This window comes from Erithacus rubecula, assembly GCF_903797595.1.
Source record: "Erithacus rubecula genome assembly, chromosome: 2".
Taxonomy (NCBI): domain Eukaryota; kingdom Metazoa; phylum Chordata; class Aves; order Passeriformes; family Muscicapidae; genus Erithacus; species Erithacus rubecula.
In genome coordinates, this window is record NC_136685.1 from 105525955 (window position 1) to 105541652 (window position 15698).

The window sequence follows — 15698 nt, forward strand, 5'->3', positions numbered from 1 at the left end:
TGTTTCCTGATCTTCATAAAACATTAACATCAAGCTGCCATATGGCAATTAGCTGCCTCCTGAAATCAATAAAAAAACCACCCCAAAAATCAACAACTCAGGAATAACCATAACATAAAACAGCTCAATAATTATCCTCTTCTAATAGTGAAGTGAAGTGAGTCTGATACACAGTGTGGATGAGCTCCTCCTCCACAGCTGAGAGCACAACAAATCATGTTCCTCTCTGAGCCTCACGGTGGGGATGTGAGCCTCACCTGCCTGCCGGGGGAGCAGGGATGTGGCAGGGAAGGGTCCACACCTGTGGTGAGCCCAGGGCAGCCCAGCAGAGCAGCCCCTGCTCGCTGGGATTGGCCAATGCTCTCGGGAGAGCTTACCTCAACTGAAGATCCTCCTCTACATGCTGCTGACCTCAGAAGTCCAACTGAATTTTGCGCAAAAATTATCAAGCCACTCGACAAAGGTGCTACTGAGTCTCAAAAGGACAAGGAGACATGCTGATCACATTTGTGTTTAGAGAGATGCTTATCTGAAATGCACAAAGGGTGACATTATCTATCACAATCTCTGCCTATATAGATTATATAAGTGCCTAGAAGCAAAATGTTTAGGAGCTATAGGGTAACAAAGGCAGTTTTGCCTTCAAAATATTTTGCTTTTTCTCCTCTTAAGAGAAAAAAAAAAAAGCTCTTTTCTCCTTGTACAATACTAATACTAATAAGTACTATAGAACTAAAGTAAGTACTAGTGTGCTGTGGTAACAGCATACCTTTAGTATTTAGCATTGTTTAGCAGCCATTACCAGACTTCCAAAAGATGCTGGAAAGCCCAAAGAAAGCCTTTCAGAAAGGCTGTCTGATCATCTAGAAGAATTCAGGAACCCAGCTGATCTCTAGGAGAACTTCTTACTACTCATCTGTGAAAGTTTGTTCTGTTTCTTTAAGTCCTAGACAAAGCCTTTAGTGCAGCACTCACATCTCCAACCTAGAGAGTGAGGTTAAGGTTAAGGATTTAAAAGTACATTACAAAAACCAGTTCTGCAGAAATTTATCGGTGTGCTGAGCTTGACACCTGCATATTTCCTCCTCAAAATCAGTATGGAGCTGATGATTCTGTGCTAACACTAAGCAGTTACAGAAATGCCTAAAAGAGTCTTCAGTTTGCAGTGACACATTGGCCTCCCAGTACATTTGACTAAGGATGCAATTCCTTGTCAAGCACCAGGAGGTTTGCCCGTGCAAGGAATGCAGCACCAAGCCATGACCAGCTCCTGCTCATGCATGGACAAGTGCTGTAGCCAATTTTTTGGCAACAAAATTAGCATCAGTGTGTTCTCATGCCTTACAGGAGAAGTACAGCAGCCACCACTCTGTAAAGAGCCTCCCTCAGTCTCGTTACACACCAAGGAACTGTGAGACTTCAGCATTGCAACACCAGGGCTGAGGGTCAGGTTGGAAGTGCTGTGGGCTCTTGACCAATTTTCACAGGGTTGGGATCACAACTTTCATGCTCATCATTAAGTTTTCAGCACTTGTCAGCTTTATCAAGCTTAGGTTTTAAAGTACAGTAACACAGCTCTGACTTGACTGCACAAGCACACATCACAAACACCAAATCCTTGCTGAACCTCCACTGCAGCACCGACAACCTTGCCAAAGCAACAGCCACAAACTCATCCAGCACCAGGAAAGCTGGCAAGAAGCCAAAGGTAAACCAAACTCCTGCACATGTGATGCTTCATCCCTAAAAACATCAGCCACCAGAACAGCACCAGAAAAAGCACCTGGGGATTGTCCACTCAGCCAACCCCCAGGCTGCTATGCAGTATCAGCATGACCAGCACCAGCTACCTCTCAAAATTAAGCAGAGCTCAACTGCAGAATGGTGGATTGCTCTCTGACAGCTGTTAAAAATACTTATGGTACAAAGAAATGCATCAGTTTTAGCTCACCACAGAACCTTGCAACCCAAGAGATTTTTAAGCTCTTTTCCATTTTAAGAAAAAAAATGGAAGCAGCCAGCAGGTAAATAGTTTCTCTCTCCTATTCTCTGTACCCTCTGCTTTTTGTGTTGAGCAGCAAAGGATTGTTCTACAAGAGGACCTGTAAGACATCATCAGGTTAGCTTTTCTGATCAACCCATCTAGTTAGCATCACTGCTGCAACCAGATGATTCTGGTAAAACAAAGGGGAAGTTAGGGGAAGGCCAGGAGAAAAAAGAAGGGTTCATCAACAAAACATCAGGAGGCCCAAATCAGAGATTCCCACAGCTGACTGAGAGGTCCTTCCAAGGCCCATTGCACACATGGCTTCAGGAAGTGTCACCTCAGTTCACCAGACCCAGCACTGGAGCCACAACAGAGCTCCAGGGGATGATCAAGAAGCCCACTGAAGCTCCTTTCCTGCTCTCCTATTTCAGCACAGCTCTCACACAATGCCCCAGGCTCTGCCTGCCACACCAGGTGTGGAACACACAACAGGCACAATCAGGATCACCTTTAATGCTCTGTTTGCCTACTGCAAATCCACCTTGCCCCTTACATGAAGGATTAAAAAAAAACAACAAAAACCAGTAAGATGATGCAAGCACAAGTTGTTCTTGTGATGACTGCACAAGTGAACCATTTTTTCTTACAGACTGGACTTCTCAGAAAGAAACATCAGAACTCTATGATTTATTATCCAAAATAAATTTAAACATTTGGGAAGGGGAAAAAATTGTTTCCAACACAAAACCCTGGAAATGAAGAGAGGCTAATCTGCCAAACAGCAAAACCAATAGCTGAGGTTAGAGAGGAGGCTGCATATGACAACAGCTTGCTGTATGTAGGGCAAGAATTGCAGATTAATTTCAATGTAACACTCCACAGAAGTGAGCTCTCATCTGAGGTGAGAAAGTATGCAAGGCTTTTCCAACTGTTAAAGACAAGGGCCAGTACAAATTAGGTAAGTATTCCTCTTTAGCACAGATAATCACAAAAAAAAAAAAAGATGACATTTTAGTTTTTATTTTATATTTGGCCAGGACTTTTAAAGGAAGGACTTTTAAAGGAAACATCAAACATTCACTTTTCTGTAGGTCTAGAAAGGATTCAGTCTTCCCCCACCCCCACCTCCCATAGGGTTTCTATTGGCCCTTATATTCACACTGCAAATTAGTTGGGAATAGCAGTATTTATACTAGATCAGCAACGTCTGGTTCTTATCCAAATGTTCCACCTAAAGAGGATGCCAGTTCTCATGGATTGGACAGCCCACCCTGCAGCATTCCTGAGAATTGTACAATATAATCTTGAAAGTCAGCAGAGTGGATTATCCACTTTTTTCTGGACTTGAACTTGTGACCTTAACAGTAGCACAGCAGAAAGCAAATGTGCTATGCACTTTGCCATAGTAACCTTCCATGTATTCTTTTCAACTTAAATACACACAATTGAAACAGCTACAATTTTGGAAAATTATGTACAAACCCTATATTTTTTTCTTTTTTGATTACATATAAATACAAATTAGCTATTCTTCTAAAAAGTGGTTATAATAGTAAATAAATACAAAATAAGAATCTGACCATTATACTTCATGTGCTGGGGTTAAACCCATATAAAATGTACAACTAAAATACATTTAAAATCTTTAAAGGAATATTTCTCTGATTAAAATATTTGTTTTCCCAACTTTTTCGTAGACATAAATATATTTTCAAAATAGTTGTGTTTTTCTTTCCATTTCATTACATAAATAAAGTCTTCATTGGGAAATATTAAAGTGTCAGCTATTTTTTTTTTTTTTTGCATTTGTCTAATATATTTGCTGTGTCAGCGGCACCCACAACCCTCCACAACCATATCTTGATAGTTCTTTAATACAACTTTTTCATTTTCATCAAGGTAGAGCATGGAAATAGCACTCAGTTCTGTCGGCACACAGCAAGCCTTGGGGATTTTGGAATTCACTGAATTGACCAAAGTCTGAACAATGGCATGGTTTGTTGAGTTTAGATGATCTGCCAGAGGAAAAGGACATTCCCCATGGCAGTAAAAGGCACTATACCCCGGCGGGGCAACAATCCAGTCATTCCACCCCACATCATTGAAGTCCACATACAAGGGATGCCTTTTGCAACTGTATTTGTGGCGTTTACGCTGTTTGTGTTTCGCTTGACGCTTTTCTCTTTTATGGAGCGGGTGTCCCTTGCCATCATGCCCAAACGTCACTAACAATGGCCTGAGCTGGGACCAGCTATCTTCATCCTGATGTAAAGACCTGCTAATCCTAACGTGCCTCTTGGAGGCACTGTTCTCTTTGTCCAAGTGAACCACCTCTACCACAAACCCATGATTAGGTTGTCCATGTGCAATCCACCTCAAAACAGCTGGCGTTACATCAAAACTTTCCCATTTACTTGCATTATGATGCACCAACCTGGTGTCCAAAAGTCTTGTGACAGGGTCCTTAGAGGTGGCTGTGGCTGGCTTTATAATTTCATAAATATTAATACGGTGATGGTAGCTGCTGTTGTTCTCAAAGGCTCCGTGCACCTGTTGCCGAAAAATCTGGAGTTCAGCTGAGGTGATAGACTCCTCATTAGGGATGGAAGTTAAATTAAAGAAGAAACGCCGTGCTGTTTTCCCACTCGTTTCTGGCAGTTCTTCCAAAACTTCTAATTTGATTAAACAGGGAAAATAAGAGAGAAAAAAGCAAAAAAATCAGAAACTGAGGCAATCAATCACACCCCTTAAGACTGTCTGCTGATGGCAGCTTTCAAATGACAGCTGCCACATGTGGCACTTAAGACCTGAAAGACTTTTGGGCAGAAAATACTGTGTCCCTTGTTTGTTTATGCAGGCATGTATAGCATGAAGTTAAAAATTCTTTGTTACACATTTGGGTTGGATCCTGGTGGCCTTTGCCTTCCAGGTAGTATCATTAGAAGCAAGAAATATACAGCATTAATTTGGACTTCAAGGATATGAATGAAAAACTCAAGCACTAAAGCTATTGGAGAATCATTAAAACTAGTGGAGGATTTTGGGTAACAGTTGCATTTCTGATTTTTTTCTGAGAATACAGCTCTAACATCAATCTCTTCAACTCCATTTTGAAGAACATTACTGTACAATTTAGGTGACCTACAAATCTTCATGTATGGGTTTTTGTGTGTTTAATTAGAGACTGTGAACTTGGCATCCATAACGGTACTTTATGAAGCAGACCCAAGTATTTACCCAAAAGGGCCCTAAAGAAGAGCAGGAAGATTCAATTGCTGAAATAGGGGTGGATGGAGAACAGATAATGAAACAAAAAGTTTATAAAACCACCAAAAACAAACATTCAAGGAATCACTAAACTTCAGGCCATTTTCACCTTGAGAAACAACTGAATGGAGCTTCAGGAGCAGCACAATATACCTGGGGTTGCTAAATACATTGTTGCTACAGACATTAAGTTAAAAGTATTTCCCAAAAGAAAACTCTCTAGTGGCTTTTGACTTTGTTGCTAAACATACTGAAGGAAAAAATAAGTCACTTTCTAACGGGGAGCCCTAAGTGTTGTTAGCAATTCTTACTGGTGTAACCATCCTCCTTTGGATCCAGTGCAAATCTCTGCAAAAGGTAAGGCTCAGCCTTATAGCCTCTCAGGACCAGATCAGCATTTGCTAGCATGCAAATATTTTTGAATGGCCACAAGACAAACTTCTGCTCTCAAGAAGTCACTAATGCAGTGAGAATTCAATGAAAAGATGGGAGTCACATTGATTTTCTTCCAAATTTTAGAAAAAAAATGTAACACTGACTGAAAGTCAGCTTTTGCTGTAATTGTATGACTACTTCAAATTGTGGATTTTATCATCTGCCTAAACTTCATCAACTTTGCCCTTTCAACTCCTCTCTCGTTCAGCCCCTTGCCCACAGTCCTTGGGTTTAACATGAATGACCCTCGTGCTGGCTTTTCCCCATTAACTGCCAGATTTTTATTTCCCATGTAGGGAAACGTGGATGAAAGAGGTTAGATATCATCATTCATCTCCCTCACCGTAAGGGTTTCCACTAAACAGCACGTCCCCTTCCCAAAGGCCGCCTCCTTTTAGAAACTTAAAAACTAATTAATATCTTTTCTTGACACAAAGCAGGGGGAAACTGCGTTTTCATTACTTTTGCAGCGGGCCACTGCATGGCAGCACCGGAGAGCCGCAGCCAGGAGCAATTACAACCTGGGGAAACGCTTCCCAAAAAAAGCACGTGAGCGACACGCGCCCCAGCGGCTCCACGGGCCGGGCGAACGCCACCGCCGCTGCTTGGGCTACGGGACCGGGAAACGCCCCCGAGCGGAGTGAGGGTCTGTCCGACTATCGCTGCCTCGGGGGGCTGCAGGTGGGCAGGGGCTGCAGAGGCGCTGCTGGAGCCTCGCAGGTGAGAGCCGAGCGCGGCTTTGGGCAGCCTGGCACTGCCAGCAGCGCTCCTCGACGGCAATCCCCGAGCACGTCGCGATCGATTGTTTTATTGATCTCTCACACGGGGATTAGACAAGGATTAGAAACCTGCTCAGCGGCCCGGCTCAGCCGCGCATCAGGCACTTTCTAGCCTCGCAGGAGAGCAGCGATCTGTGGGGTTGCTTAACTCAGAGCCGCGCAGATTTAGCGGGAAAAGTCAATAAACAGGAGCGCCCTGGCGGACGACGAATGGGGAAAAGGGATTTGGCAGAGCAAGAGCTCCGCAGCAGAGCCCGTCGGGCAGCGCACCCGGCCGGGAGACGCACGGCGCGAACCCCGCGGTAGCGGCGGGAGGAATCCGCCCCCCGCTCCTCCTCCGGCCCTGCCCTCCCCTCCGCTCCCGCAGCCCGCGGAGCCCCCGCCCGGCCGTACCTTCGTGGTGGAAGCTGCGGACGGTGTTGGCGCGGCTGGCCGCCCGCTCCAGCGGGAAGCCCAGCGCCGCCGGCTGCCCCAGCTGCTGCCCCGCGTGCAGGCGGTAGAGGTCCAGCATGTAGGGCGGGATGACGACGTCCTTGCCGGGGCTGGGTCGCCGCTTGAGCCCGAACATGTGGAGCAGGCGCAGCTCGAACTCGCTGAGCAGGTCCTCGGGGCGCTGCGCGGCCGAGGCGGCGCGGCCCGGCTCGCTGAAGCGCCGCCGACCCACCTCGGGCATGAGCCCGGCCGCGCCGCCCAGCAGCGCCTGGCAGAGCAGCAGCGCCAGCAGCGAGCGCGTCACGGCAACCATGATCAACCTGCGCGGAGGAGGAGGCGATGGGAGCCAGTCAGCGCGGACACCGCGCCGGGGGAGTGGGGGGGACGGGCGGGGACGGTCCGCAGGTGGGACCCAGCCCGGCGCCGGGCCATGGCAGCGGAGCCCCCGCCGCGGAGCGGCCGGCGGAGCCCCCCGAGGGGCCGCTTCAGGTGCGCGGCGGCACCGAAATCCCCGTGGCAGGAGATCAAAGGGAGCGAGGCGGGACGGGGGAGCGGAGCGGGGCGCTCCGCAACAAAGCGGAGCTGAGGTGAAGGGAGGAGGGGACGCGGCCGGGGGCACCGCCGGGGCCGGGGCGCAGGTGTGCGCCGGGCCGGGCCTCCCGCCGCCGCTCACCGGCAAGGGAAGGGAAGGGGAGGCTGCCCAGCAAAGCCAGCTCCCCGCTGAGCTCCCGTCCCGACCCCCGGGCTTCCCCCACACACCCCGCTGAGCCGAGCCGCGGGGGCTCCGGGCCGGCTCCGCTTCCCCCGCGGCGGGGCAGCGGCTTCCCTCAGCGCGGGGAAAAGGAGAGCTGTTTTCCCTCGGCGGAGTGGAAGAAGGGGAAGGAGGAAAATACATATCCTGCTACGTCCTTAGCCAAACCCACAGGATGACATTCTCCCCCGTGAAACTTTGGGCTGGATTATTATAATAGTAATAATAGTTATGATTAGTGTCCCGTCCCCCCTCTCTCTTCCAGAGCGCTAGCAACTCCGCCGTGGCCCACAGAGTCATCCTGCGGAGAAGGCTTTCAGCGGATCTGCGACCGCCGGAGCTATACCTGTGTGCAGCAGCAGGGGTTGTGTCTGCAGGAGGGTGTTCTGCTCTCGGGGTGTTTTTCCCGCATCACTTGGTGTTACTCCAAACTTCGCTGCTGCTCCTCTACAGCTGCCGAGCAGAAAATAGAAGTTCCCTGAAGTGCAGTCCGCCTCGGAAACATACTTTTAGCAGCTGGTTGAGGAGGCAGAAGGCAAGTCCCAGCCAGGGAAAAAGCGTCTCCCTTTTAAATCAGCGATCGTAAAGTTGCTTCTTCTTCTTCCTCCTCCTCGCGTGTGTGTGCCTGCCCGTGAATGGGTCCCTACGTGTCTACGGAGTTAAAAGGCTCCTTTTCAAAAATGTCCTTTGCATCACGCTCATCAGACAGATGGACATTTACCGAGACTCCCGCAGCAACATCAAGATGAAGCTTGACTTGTCTCCGCTCCCTTAAAAAAGAAAGGAAAAAGGAGGGAGGAGAGTAAATAAATGAGGAGAAGAAAAAAAAAAAAAAAAAAAGTAAAAAAGAGAAAAAAAAAAAAAAAAAGGGGTGGGGAGCCGCCCGCCGCCGTCCCGCGTGGAGCGGCCGCGCTAGGGCACCGCGCCGGGCTCCCCGCCGGCCCCGCACCGCACCATGGCCGGGGGTGGCCGCCCGCCGCCGCCGCCGGGGCTTTTTGTTGCGCGGCGATGTCACGACCCCGGAGGCTCGGGGGCCCGCGCCAATCACAGCCGCCCTGTGGGAGCGGGCTGCGGCCCCGCACGGCTTTTAAAGGAGACGCCGCCTCCCTCCCTCGCTCCTTCCCTCCCTCCTCCCTCGCCCGCTCCCTCCCTCGCCGCGGCTGCCGCCCGCGCCCGGGTCGCAGTGCCGCCGGGGCGAGGGATGTGGCGGGCGGCTGTCCCGTTAAATGGTAGTACCGGCGGCGGCTCCTGTGCGGAAAGACCCCCGGCCCGCCCGGCCCGCTCCAGGCGGCTGCGGCGGAGCGGGACCGGGCCGGGTCGAACAATGACCCATTGTACAGCCTGAGCGCTCCGCCGCCGCAAATCGGATTAGCGCCGTGCCCCGGACCGCCGGGGTGGTAAGGTGCGAAGGTCACGTAAGGTACCGGGAGAATCCCGGTGCTTTAGAACTACTTAAAAAATACATATATGTACTTATTTGCTTTTCTCCCCCCACCAAAGCGTGGAGCCCGCTGCCCGAGCCAAGGGCGAGGGCTGGAAATCTGGGGGTTTCCCCGCTCTCCTCTCCGAAAGAGGAGCGCCCGAACTCGGAGAAGTCTCCTCCCGCAGCGCTGCCGCGACGCATCCGATGCGGGCTCAGCCCCATGCGGGCGGCGGAGGGGTTGGGCCGGGTGGTTTTTTTAAGATGTGGCTGCCCTCCAGTGGTGGAACGGCGGCGGATCGCCCGGCCCGGCCCGGCAGCCCCGCACCTGCCCCGGGGCTGAGCCGCGCTCCCCGCGGGGCCGGGACCCGCCCGTGCCCGGCCGGTGCCCCCGGGCTGCAGCCGCGGCATCGCCCGCGGTGTGGGACAGTGGTGGCACAGGGGGAGAAGGCGGGTCCGTGCCCAGCGCGATTGGGCTCCCAATCCCAGCTGCGTGCCTCGATCCCTTCCTGAGCTGGCGAATCTCCTGATACAACGAGTAACTCGCGAGCAGGGCTGCGTCCTTTGCCCCATCTCTTGTTTGTCTGCCTGGGCTCTGCGGTAGGGCCAGGCCCTTGCATAGGTATGCGGTACCTAGCAATTTAGGGTCCTCATCAAAGTCAAAGCCATCGGCACACCATCATTAGCTGGGGTCCTGGTGCCTTCCCGGCAAGGCAGGTGCTCTGTGCTCCACCTCCTCTTCCCAATATCTCTCAGGGGCTTCATTTGCAAAAGGCACAACCAGCCTGTGACACCTTGAATTACTGCGGAGGAGGACTTAGAGCAATAACAACGGAGACAGCTCCATTACCAGCTCCTCCTTTGGGAGCGGCCTTTCCCCTCCACCTTATGACTTTTTAGTGTAGGGAGAACACCGATTTGGGACAGGAATTCAGCACATCTGAGCTGCAATAATTCCTCCTGTGGACCTTCTTCCCTTGACTTTTCTATCACGATCCAGCAACTCCCATGCAGCATCCCTGCAGGATGAGGAGCTCGCCCAGGGAGGTACATACGAGCCAAACAAACCACCCCAGAACTGCTCCAGCCTAATTAAAGAGCTGCTAAAGCTCCTTCATGCCAACAGCTCCCAACACTCGCTAACCTGATTTTTCTCTCGCTGCCACGCACACGGTGGGAGAGGGGACACCGAGCAAGGTGAAATCCCTCAAAAGCTGAGTTATTTTTCTGTTGCATTCCAGCACAGATAATGTTTAATTTTATGACTTCCTGCAAGTCTTTAGCATGAACTGAAAGTTCGTGCAGTGTGACTTCAGGGTATGCCAATTATGTAAATCAGCACTAAAATAACAATGGCAACATAGTTTACACATCACTGACATTAAATTAGCACTTCAACTTCTAATTGCCATTCCAGTTCAATCTTAGTGGGTCATGCCAGGAAAAAGTCATTTCTTGCCTCAACACTTACTCCCTGTGCCTGGAGCATAGGCTCTACTGTATGCCCAGCACAGCGTTATCTCCAGGAGCTTTCTAAATTAGGATAATGAGGCTTAGAAGGGAGAAACGTGTTTGGGGCTGTTCTGAAGGCCTGCATACGCTCTGGTCTGATTTCAACAGGGTCTTGTAGGTTTGCCCCTCTCTGATTTTAAATATAAATGAGTTCTCAGAGTCTTCTCTTGGCCATAAAACACCTTGCCCCTCTACTTTGTCATGTCTCAGTCTATTCTGATCTGGAGCTACTGGCACAGCAACTCTACCTTCCCATCCTTTTCTTTGAGCTCACCAGCTGAGAAGCATCTTCATGATTACAGAGAGAAATAGAGACAGGTGTTTGAAGGTACAATGATCTGGAGGGCAAACATGCCTGGCTGTGCCCACCCAGACTTCCAGCACCACAAATGAGCCCTTGGCCCCTTCCCACTCCTACAGCTGGGCAGCAGCACTCGAGATAAAGAAACTAAAGCTCAACCAGTGCATTTCCTGGAGCTGAAATTCCTCACAAGCTCTGTGAAAATGAGGAGTTGAGTGGCACATCAGCTAAATATCCAGCCCCATCGAGGTGGGCTCTCACGTCATTGCATTTTACAGTTACTTCAAGAGCAACCCTGCAAGTTCTGCAGAAAGAGAAACCACCATTTACACTGAAAAGAGCTGTTTTAGTAAACCTGACTGTGGAGAATAGTTAATCTCCTCTGTGAAATTTCACTTCTTCCCCCAGAACTTTAAACAGTTGACTACACCAATTAATTTCTTTATTCTTTACTACATACACTCATTTTTTGTCTTTTTCTTTTTCCTTTTTTTTTTTTTTTTTTTTTTTTTTGCAGGTGTTTAGCCAGTAAATACTCAATTAGTGGCACCTGCTGGTAATGTTTTAGATCCAGGTGTTCCTTCCTAGGACCCAAACACAGCTGATAGATATCAACTTCAGGTGTTCTTGGCTTTTCCTAGTAAAAGGGTGGAAAAGTATCCAAAGGACATGTTTTACAAGAAGGTAAGAGTCCTTTTTCCAGGGTAGACAGGAAAGAAGAAAATCTTTTCTTCCCCCAGAATTTTTTCTTACGAATCCTGTACAAAATCACATTTATACACTGCCACAACATAGTGAATTTTTTCTAAATTAGCTACACTGCAACCAGCATTGCTGGTGGCTGTGGGCAGAAGATTTCAGCTGGAGGACACAGATGAGAAAGGCTCCCTGGAATCTTGACCATAGCTTGCAATCCTGAACAAAATGGCCTAAATTCTGCTCTAGATAGAGACACAAGCCTGCAGAAACACTTGCATCACTCTGTGCACAGTGATACTCAACATTTCACTACTGGCTCCAGCAGCCCCATGTGACTAGTGCAGAGCATTTTTGAGAATTCCCACTTTAGACCACGGTCCCCTGGATATGAGAAGTATGTGAGACATGAAATATTAATAGTAGTGAGCTTTTTTTTAAATGGATTTTGTACATTTCAGTGAATAAACCTCTTGATAAAACTCTGTGCTAAAGTATGAAATGTATACATGGTACAGCATCAAGTGTGAGCAGGGCAAGGGCTGAAAATGAGTTAAGATGTGTTAGTGATGTTGAGGTTTTGCCTTCGTAATGGGTAGAGATTATCTGAAAGCTTTTCTTTTCCTGAGCTGTGCTTCCTGTTGGCATCTGTGTGAATATGATGTGTGGCAAGTCTTTAAAATATTACTTAATACTGTTTTCCAAAGACATATTTGCCTTTTGGTGGTTTGTCTTTTAACATCTATCAACTGGCTCTGCTGCACAGCCTGTCTCCTGTTCTGTGAAGGATGGATTCTCACCTGAGAAGATAATTTACAAGAAGGTGATTTGTTTTTGAAGAGAGGAAAGGCAGCTTATTCAGAAATATCTTTTTTATTCACATTTGCTGAAATCTGGCAGCTCTTCAAAGCTGTTGCTCTGTTTCACAGTGAGTCTCAATTTCATTCATCAAATCTCAGCTTGCTTTCCCTCATAGTGGCAGGGAAATTGAAATTTATCAGGAAATACAATGCAGACCCAGGATTTTCTCAATTTCCAGTATGTCTCCACTGCTAGTGAATGATAGCAGTTGCTCCCAGCTCTCCTACATCTGCAAATACAGGCTGCAGCAAACAGTTCATGTGGCTGTGCAGCTTTGAAACTGCAAGACAAATTCCTACAATTTGTAATAAAATTACTGGGGAAAGAGGAAAAGGGGAGGTTAATATAATAACTTTCTTTCAAAAAATGCTTTTTGCTTTGATGCTGCAAAATTCTAGATTTCAAAATCTGGCATTTGACCTGTGGCATTTATCATGAAGAGGTGAAAATGCCAGAACACCTTGGTACAGCCTGAGAATGACCAAGCCGTCACTGGACAGATTCCAAGGCATTGCCACCACTGATGCACATTTAATTCCATGCACTAGGAGTAGTCACAGACTAGGGCAATTCGGTGGGCTGTGAGCTTATTCAGAAGATCCCAGTTCTCTTCTCAGCAATAGGAATATCTCCTTTTATTTTCCATAGTGCCTTGGTTTTCCCACCATAGAAATGGGATGATCATGCTGACCCTCACTGTAAGTTCCTTCAAGACCTTCAAGTAAAAGCACTAAGAGTTAGTCACTGCCATTGTTTGGGGTTAAATATTAGGTTAATACCAGTAATAATCTCAAATATCTGGGATCCCAAGGCTCAATCTTGCCTCAAAGACAGTGGCAAAGTTTCTACTTGTTTTGGTGGTACGGGCTTACATGTTTAAGCAATGAAGAGACAGTGATGCCAACTCTTCTGGTCAGAAGATTTGGAGCAAAGTGGGATTTTTTAATTATATAAGTCTCGTTAGGAAGACAATGAGGTGAGGGTGTTCTCCCACAAGAAAGGGAAATGGCTGCGTCACAGATGGTCCACTTCAAGAGCTTATAATTGCATCACTGCAGAGATGACGTCAAGCAAAATGGAGGATAAAATAAAGTTACGCATATTGCCTTAAGAAGTGCATATTTTAGCAGTGAAACTGGATAATGTTTTGCAATTAAAATAAAATAAAGGCAAGCATGACGTTGTGTTTAAGCAGATTGTCTGTATGAAGGCTTTATTGTAGCTGCAGATTTAGGGCATATGAAAAGGTTTTCTGTGCTCAGTTGCAGGATGAAAAACCTTGCATCATCGGGCATTCTTGTTCTCTAACACTTCTTTGCCTTTGATAGCGAATAGCTTGCAATTTTATTTTCTGCTGCAAAGTCATGTTTGCTCAGGCCATTATCATTCCAGTTTTTAAATATCCTCTTAAGACTAGGCAGAACTACAGAGAGCAACAGTGAAGGTTTGTGCTGCCCCGTGCATGTGCTCAGCACAAGTGATCAGCTGCCGCACCTGCTTCGCGCTGGCAGCAAATCCAGCTGAGAGTTGCCTTCAATCCCATCCCTTGTTCCCAGATTCCAGAGGGGCTGCAATGGGCACAGATCCCCATTCAAACATCACCATGGAACTTCTGTCTGGGAGCCTGTTTGCTACAGATGCTACTGACTGGGAGGGGTCTTAGGAGAACAGCATCCTTTGACTGTTCCCGGGCTCTTGTCCTCTCCAGCGCTCCCTCTGTGGCGTTCCAGAGAGCACATCCCAGATTGCAGGAATTAATTAATAGCAGCACACATTCAACTGCTTCAAGGTACTGTTTATCCTCAGAACATCTGGAACCTTTAAGTCCTAGAGTCATAGTCAAAGTCATCTCCCTGTGTCCAGCCTCCCATTCCTCTCCAAGGGGAGGAACATCCACTGTCTCCATTTTACAGGAGGAAAGAAGGGGCAGAGACCAGAGAGAGGCTGATTTACTGAGAGGTACACAGGGGACCAGAGACCTGTGGAGGTCACACTTGGGTTTTCAACAATGTCTAAGCAGGTTAGACACAGTTTTTTGGGTTAAAATCCCAAAACTTCAAGTGAGATGTTCAGTCCTCAGCTTGTGGAGATATTTTTTAAAAGCCTGATCCCAAACCTACTACCCAATAGTTTCCTGACAAATTCCTGCAGTGCCTTGTCCACAGTTCTTACTGCATAAATCCTAGCAGGAATATGATAATCCCATTCAACTGGAGAGAAAAGCTCTGATGTGCTAAGAGTCTATTTACACTGAAGAGAGAGGGGTTTTTACAGCCTTGGTCAGGATAATAAAGGTACCACTCAGGGTATCCATGTACAGATTTGCTCCGAGCCTGGATCAGTCTCCATGGAGAGGGACACACTGAATTCCCTCATTTGCTGTGCCATCATCCCCTTCCTTTGCTTTTTTCCAGGCCCCAGTGCAGGTTGGGCATTGTGGAGCCAATCTGCTCAGCACTTTGGGAAAGCCTGGGACAACCTTTACATTTCTTGATACCTTTAACTGCCTTCCCTCACCACACCTCAGCTTCCTGCTTTTTTCTGATATTTGCAGTGACCTATCTACCCTCACTTCATGTGCTCATTAAAGTAAGCACATCAGTCTGTTTAGGTTTAGCCTGGAAAAGCAGTGCCGTGAAACATCCATGATGTGCAGCATTGTCCAATTCCTAATTCCATTATTCCCATCAATTCTGCTTTCTCTACCTGGACTTGGGCAGCCTTGGTGTTGTGTTACTGTAAGACATTTGCCCTTCCTTATGTGTTCTGTTTCCTGCCCAGTATTGAGGTGTAGAGGCTCAGTAAACATTCACATCCACTTAAGGTGGGTGTATTAAACATTGTATACATTCCTTTAGTCAGCTGTGGAATAAACTCCTTTGAAATAAATCAAAATACTAAACAAACAAACTGGGGAGCTGGGGAAGCATGGAATAAATTTAATTTATTTTGTACCTTGACTGCCTCCCTGGCTTTCTGCTTCCCTTTGTACATCCCAGACCTCTGCATAAGCCCTCACAGCCAATGGGTTTCAGAAAACCATTCAAGTTTAAAAAAGGAACTGCCCCAAAATTCCTCCTGTCCCTCTTTGCCAGAAAGGGCAGCCAGCACTTGAATCAGGAAAGAAGTAAGATCACCACAAGCCCCAAATTAATACCTTAAATGATTTTAAACAAACTATAAGCCCTGGTTCAGATGCTCACACAGCCTAGAAAGAATTCTGAGGACCTGAAACTCAAGTTTGTGAATAAATCCTT

The 15698-nt window shown here is 47.7% G+C and overlaps 1 protein-coding gene and 1 long non-coding RNA gene across 2 annotated transcripts; one reads left to right on the forward strand and one right to left on the reverse strand.

The window, feature by feature from the left end:
• Nucleotides 1-2572: 2572 nt before the first annotated feature.
• BMP2 (bone morphogenetic protein 2) lies at nt 2573-8902 on the reverse strand. The gene is made up of 4 exons (XM_079297697.1): nt 8606-8902; nt 7998-8421; nt 6862-7220; nt 2573-4659 (listed from the first exon to the last, which is right to left on the reverse strand). Exons 3-4 carry the CDS (start codon nt 7211-7213, stop codon nt 3815-3817), a joined length of 1197 nt encoding a protein of 398 aa, XP_079153823.1. The 5' UTR covers nt 7214-7220; nt 7998-8421; nt 8606-8902; the 3' UTR covers nt 2573-3814.
• LOC306797981 lies at nt 7231-8491 on the forward strand. The gene is made up of 2 exons (XR_013773252.1): nt 7231-7389; nt 7917-8491. It is a non-coding gene; the product is annotated as an uncharacterized lncRNA (long non-coding RNA).
• Nucleotides 8903-15698: the final 6796 nt, after the last annotated feature.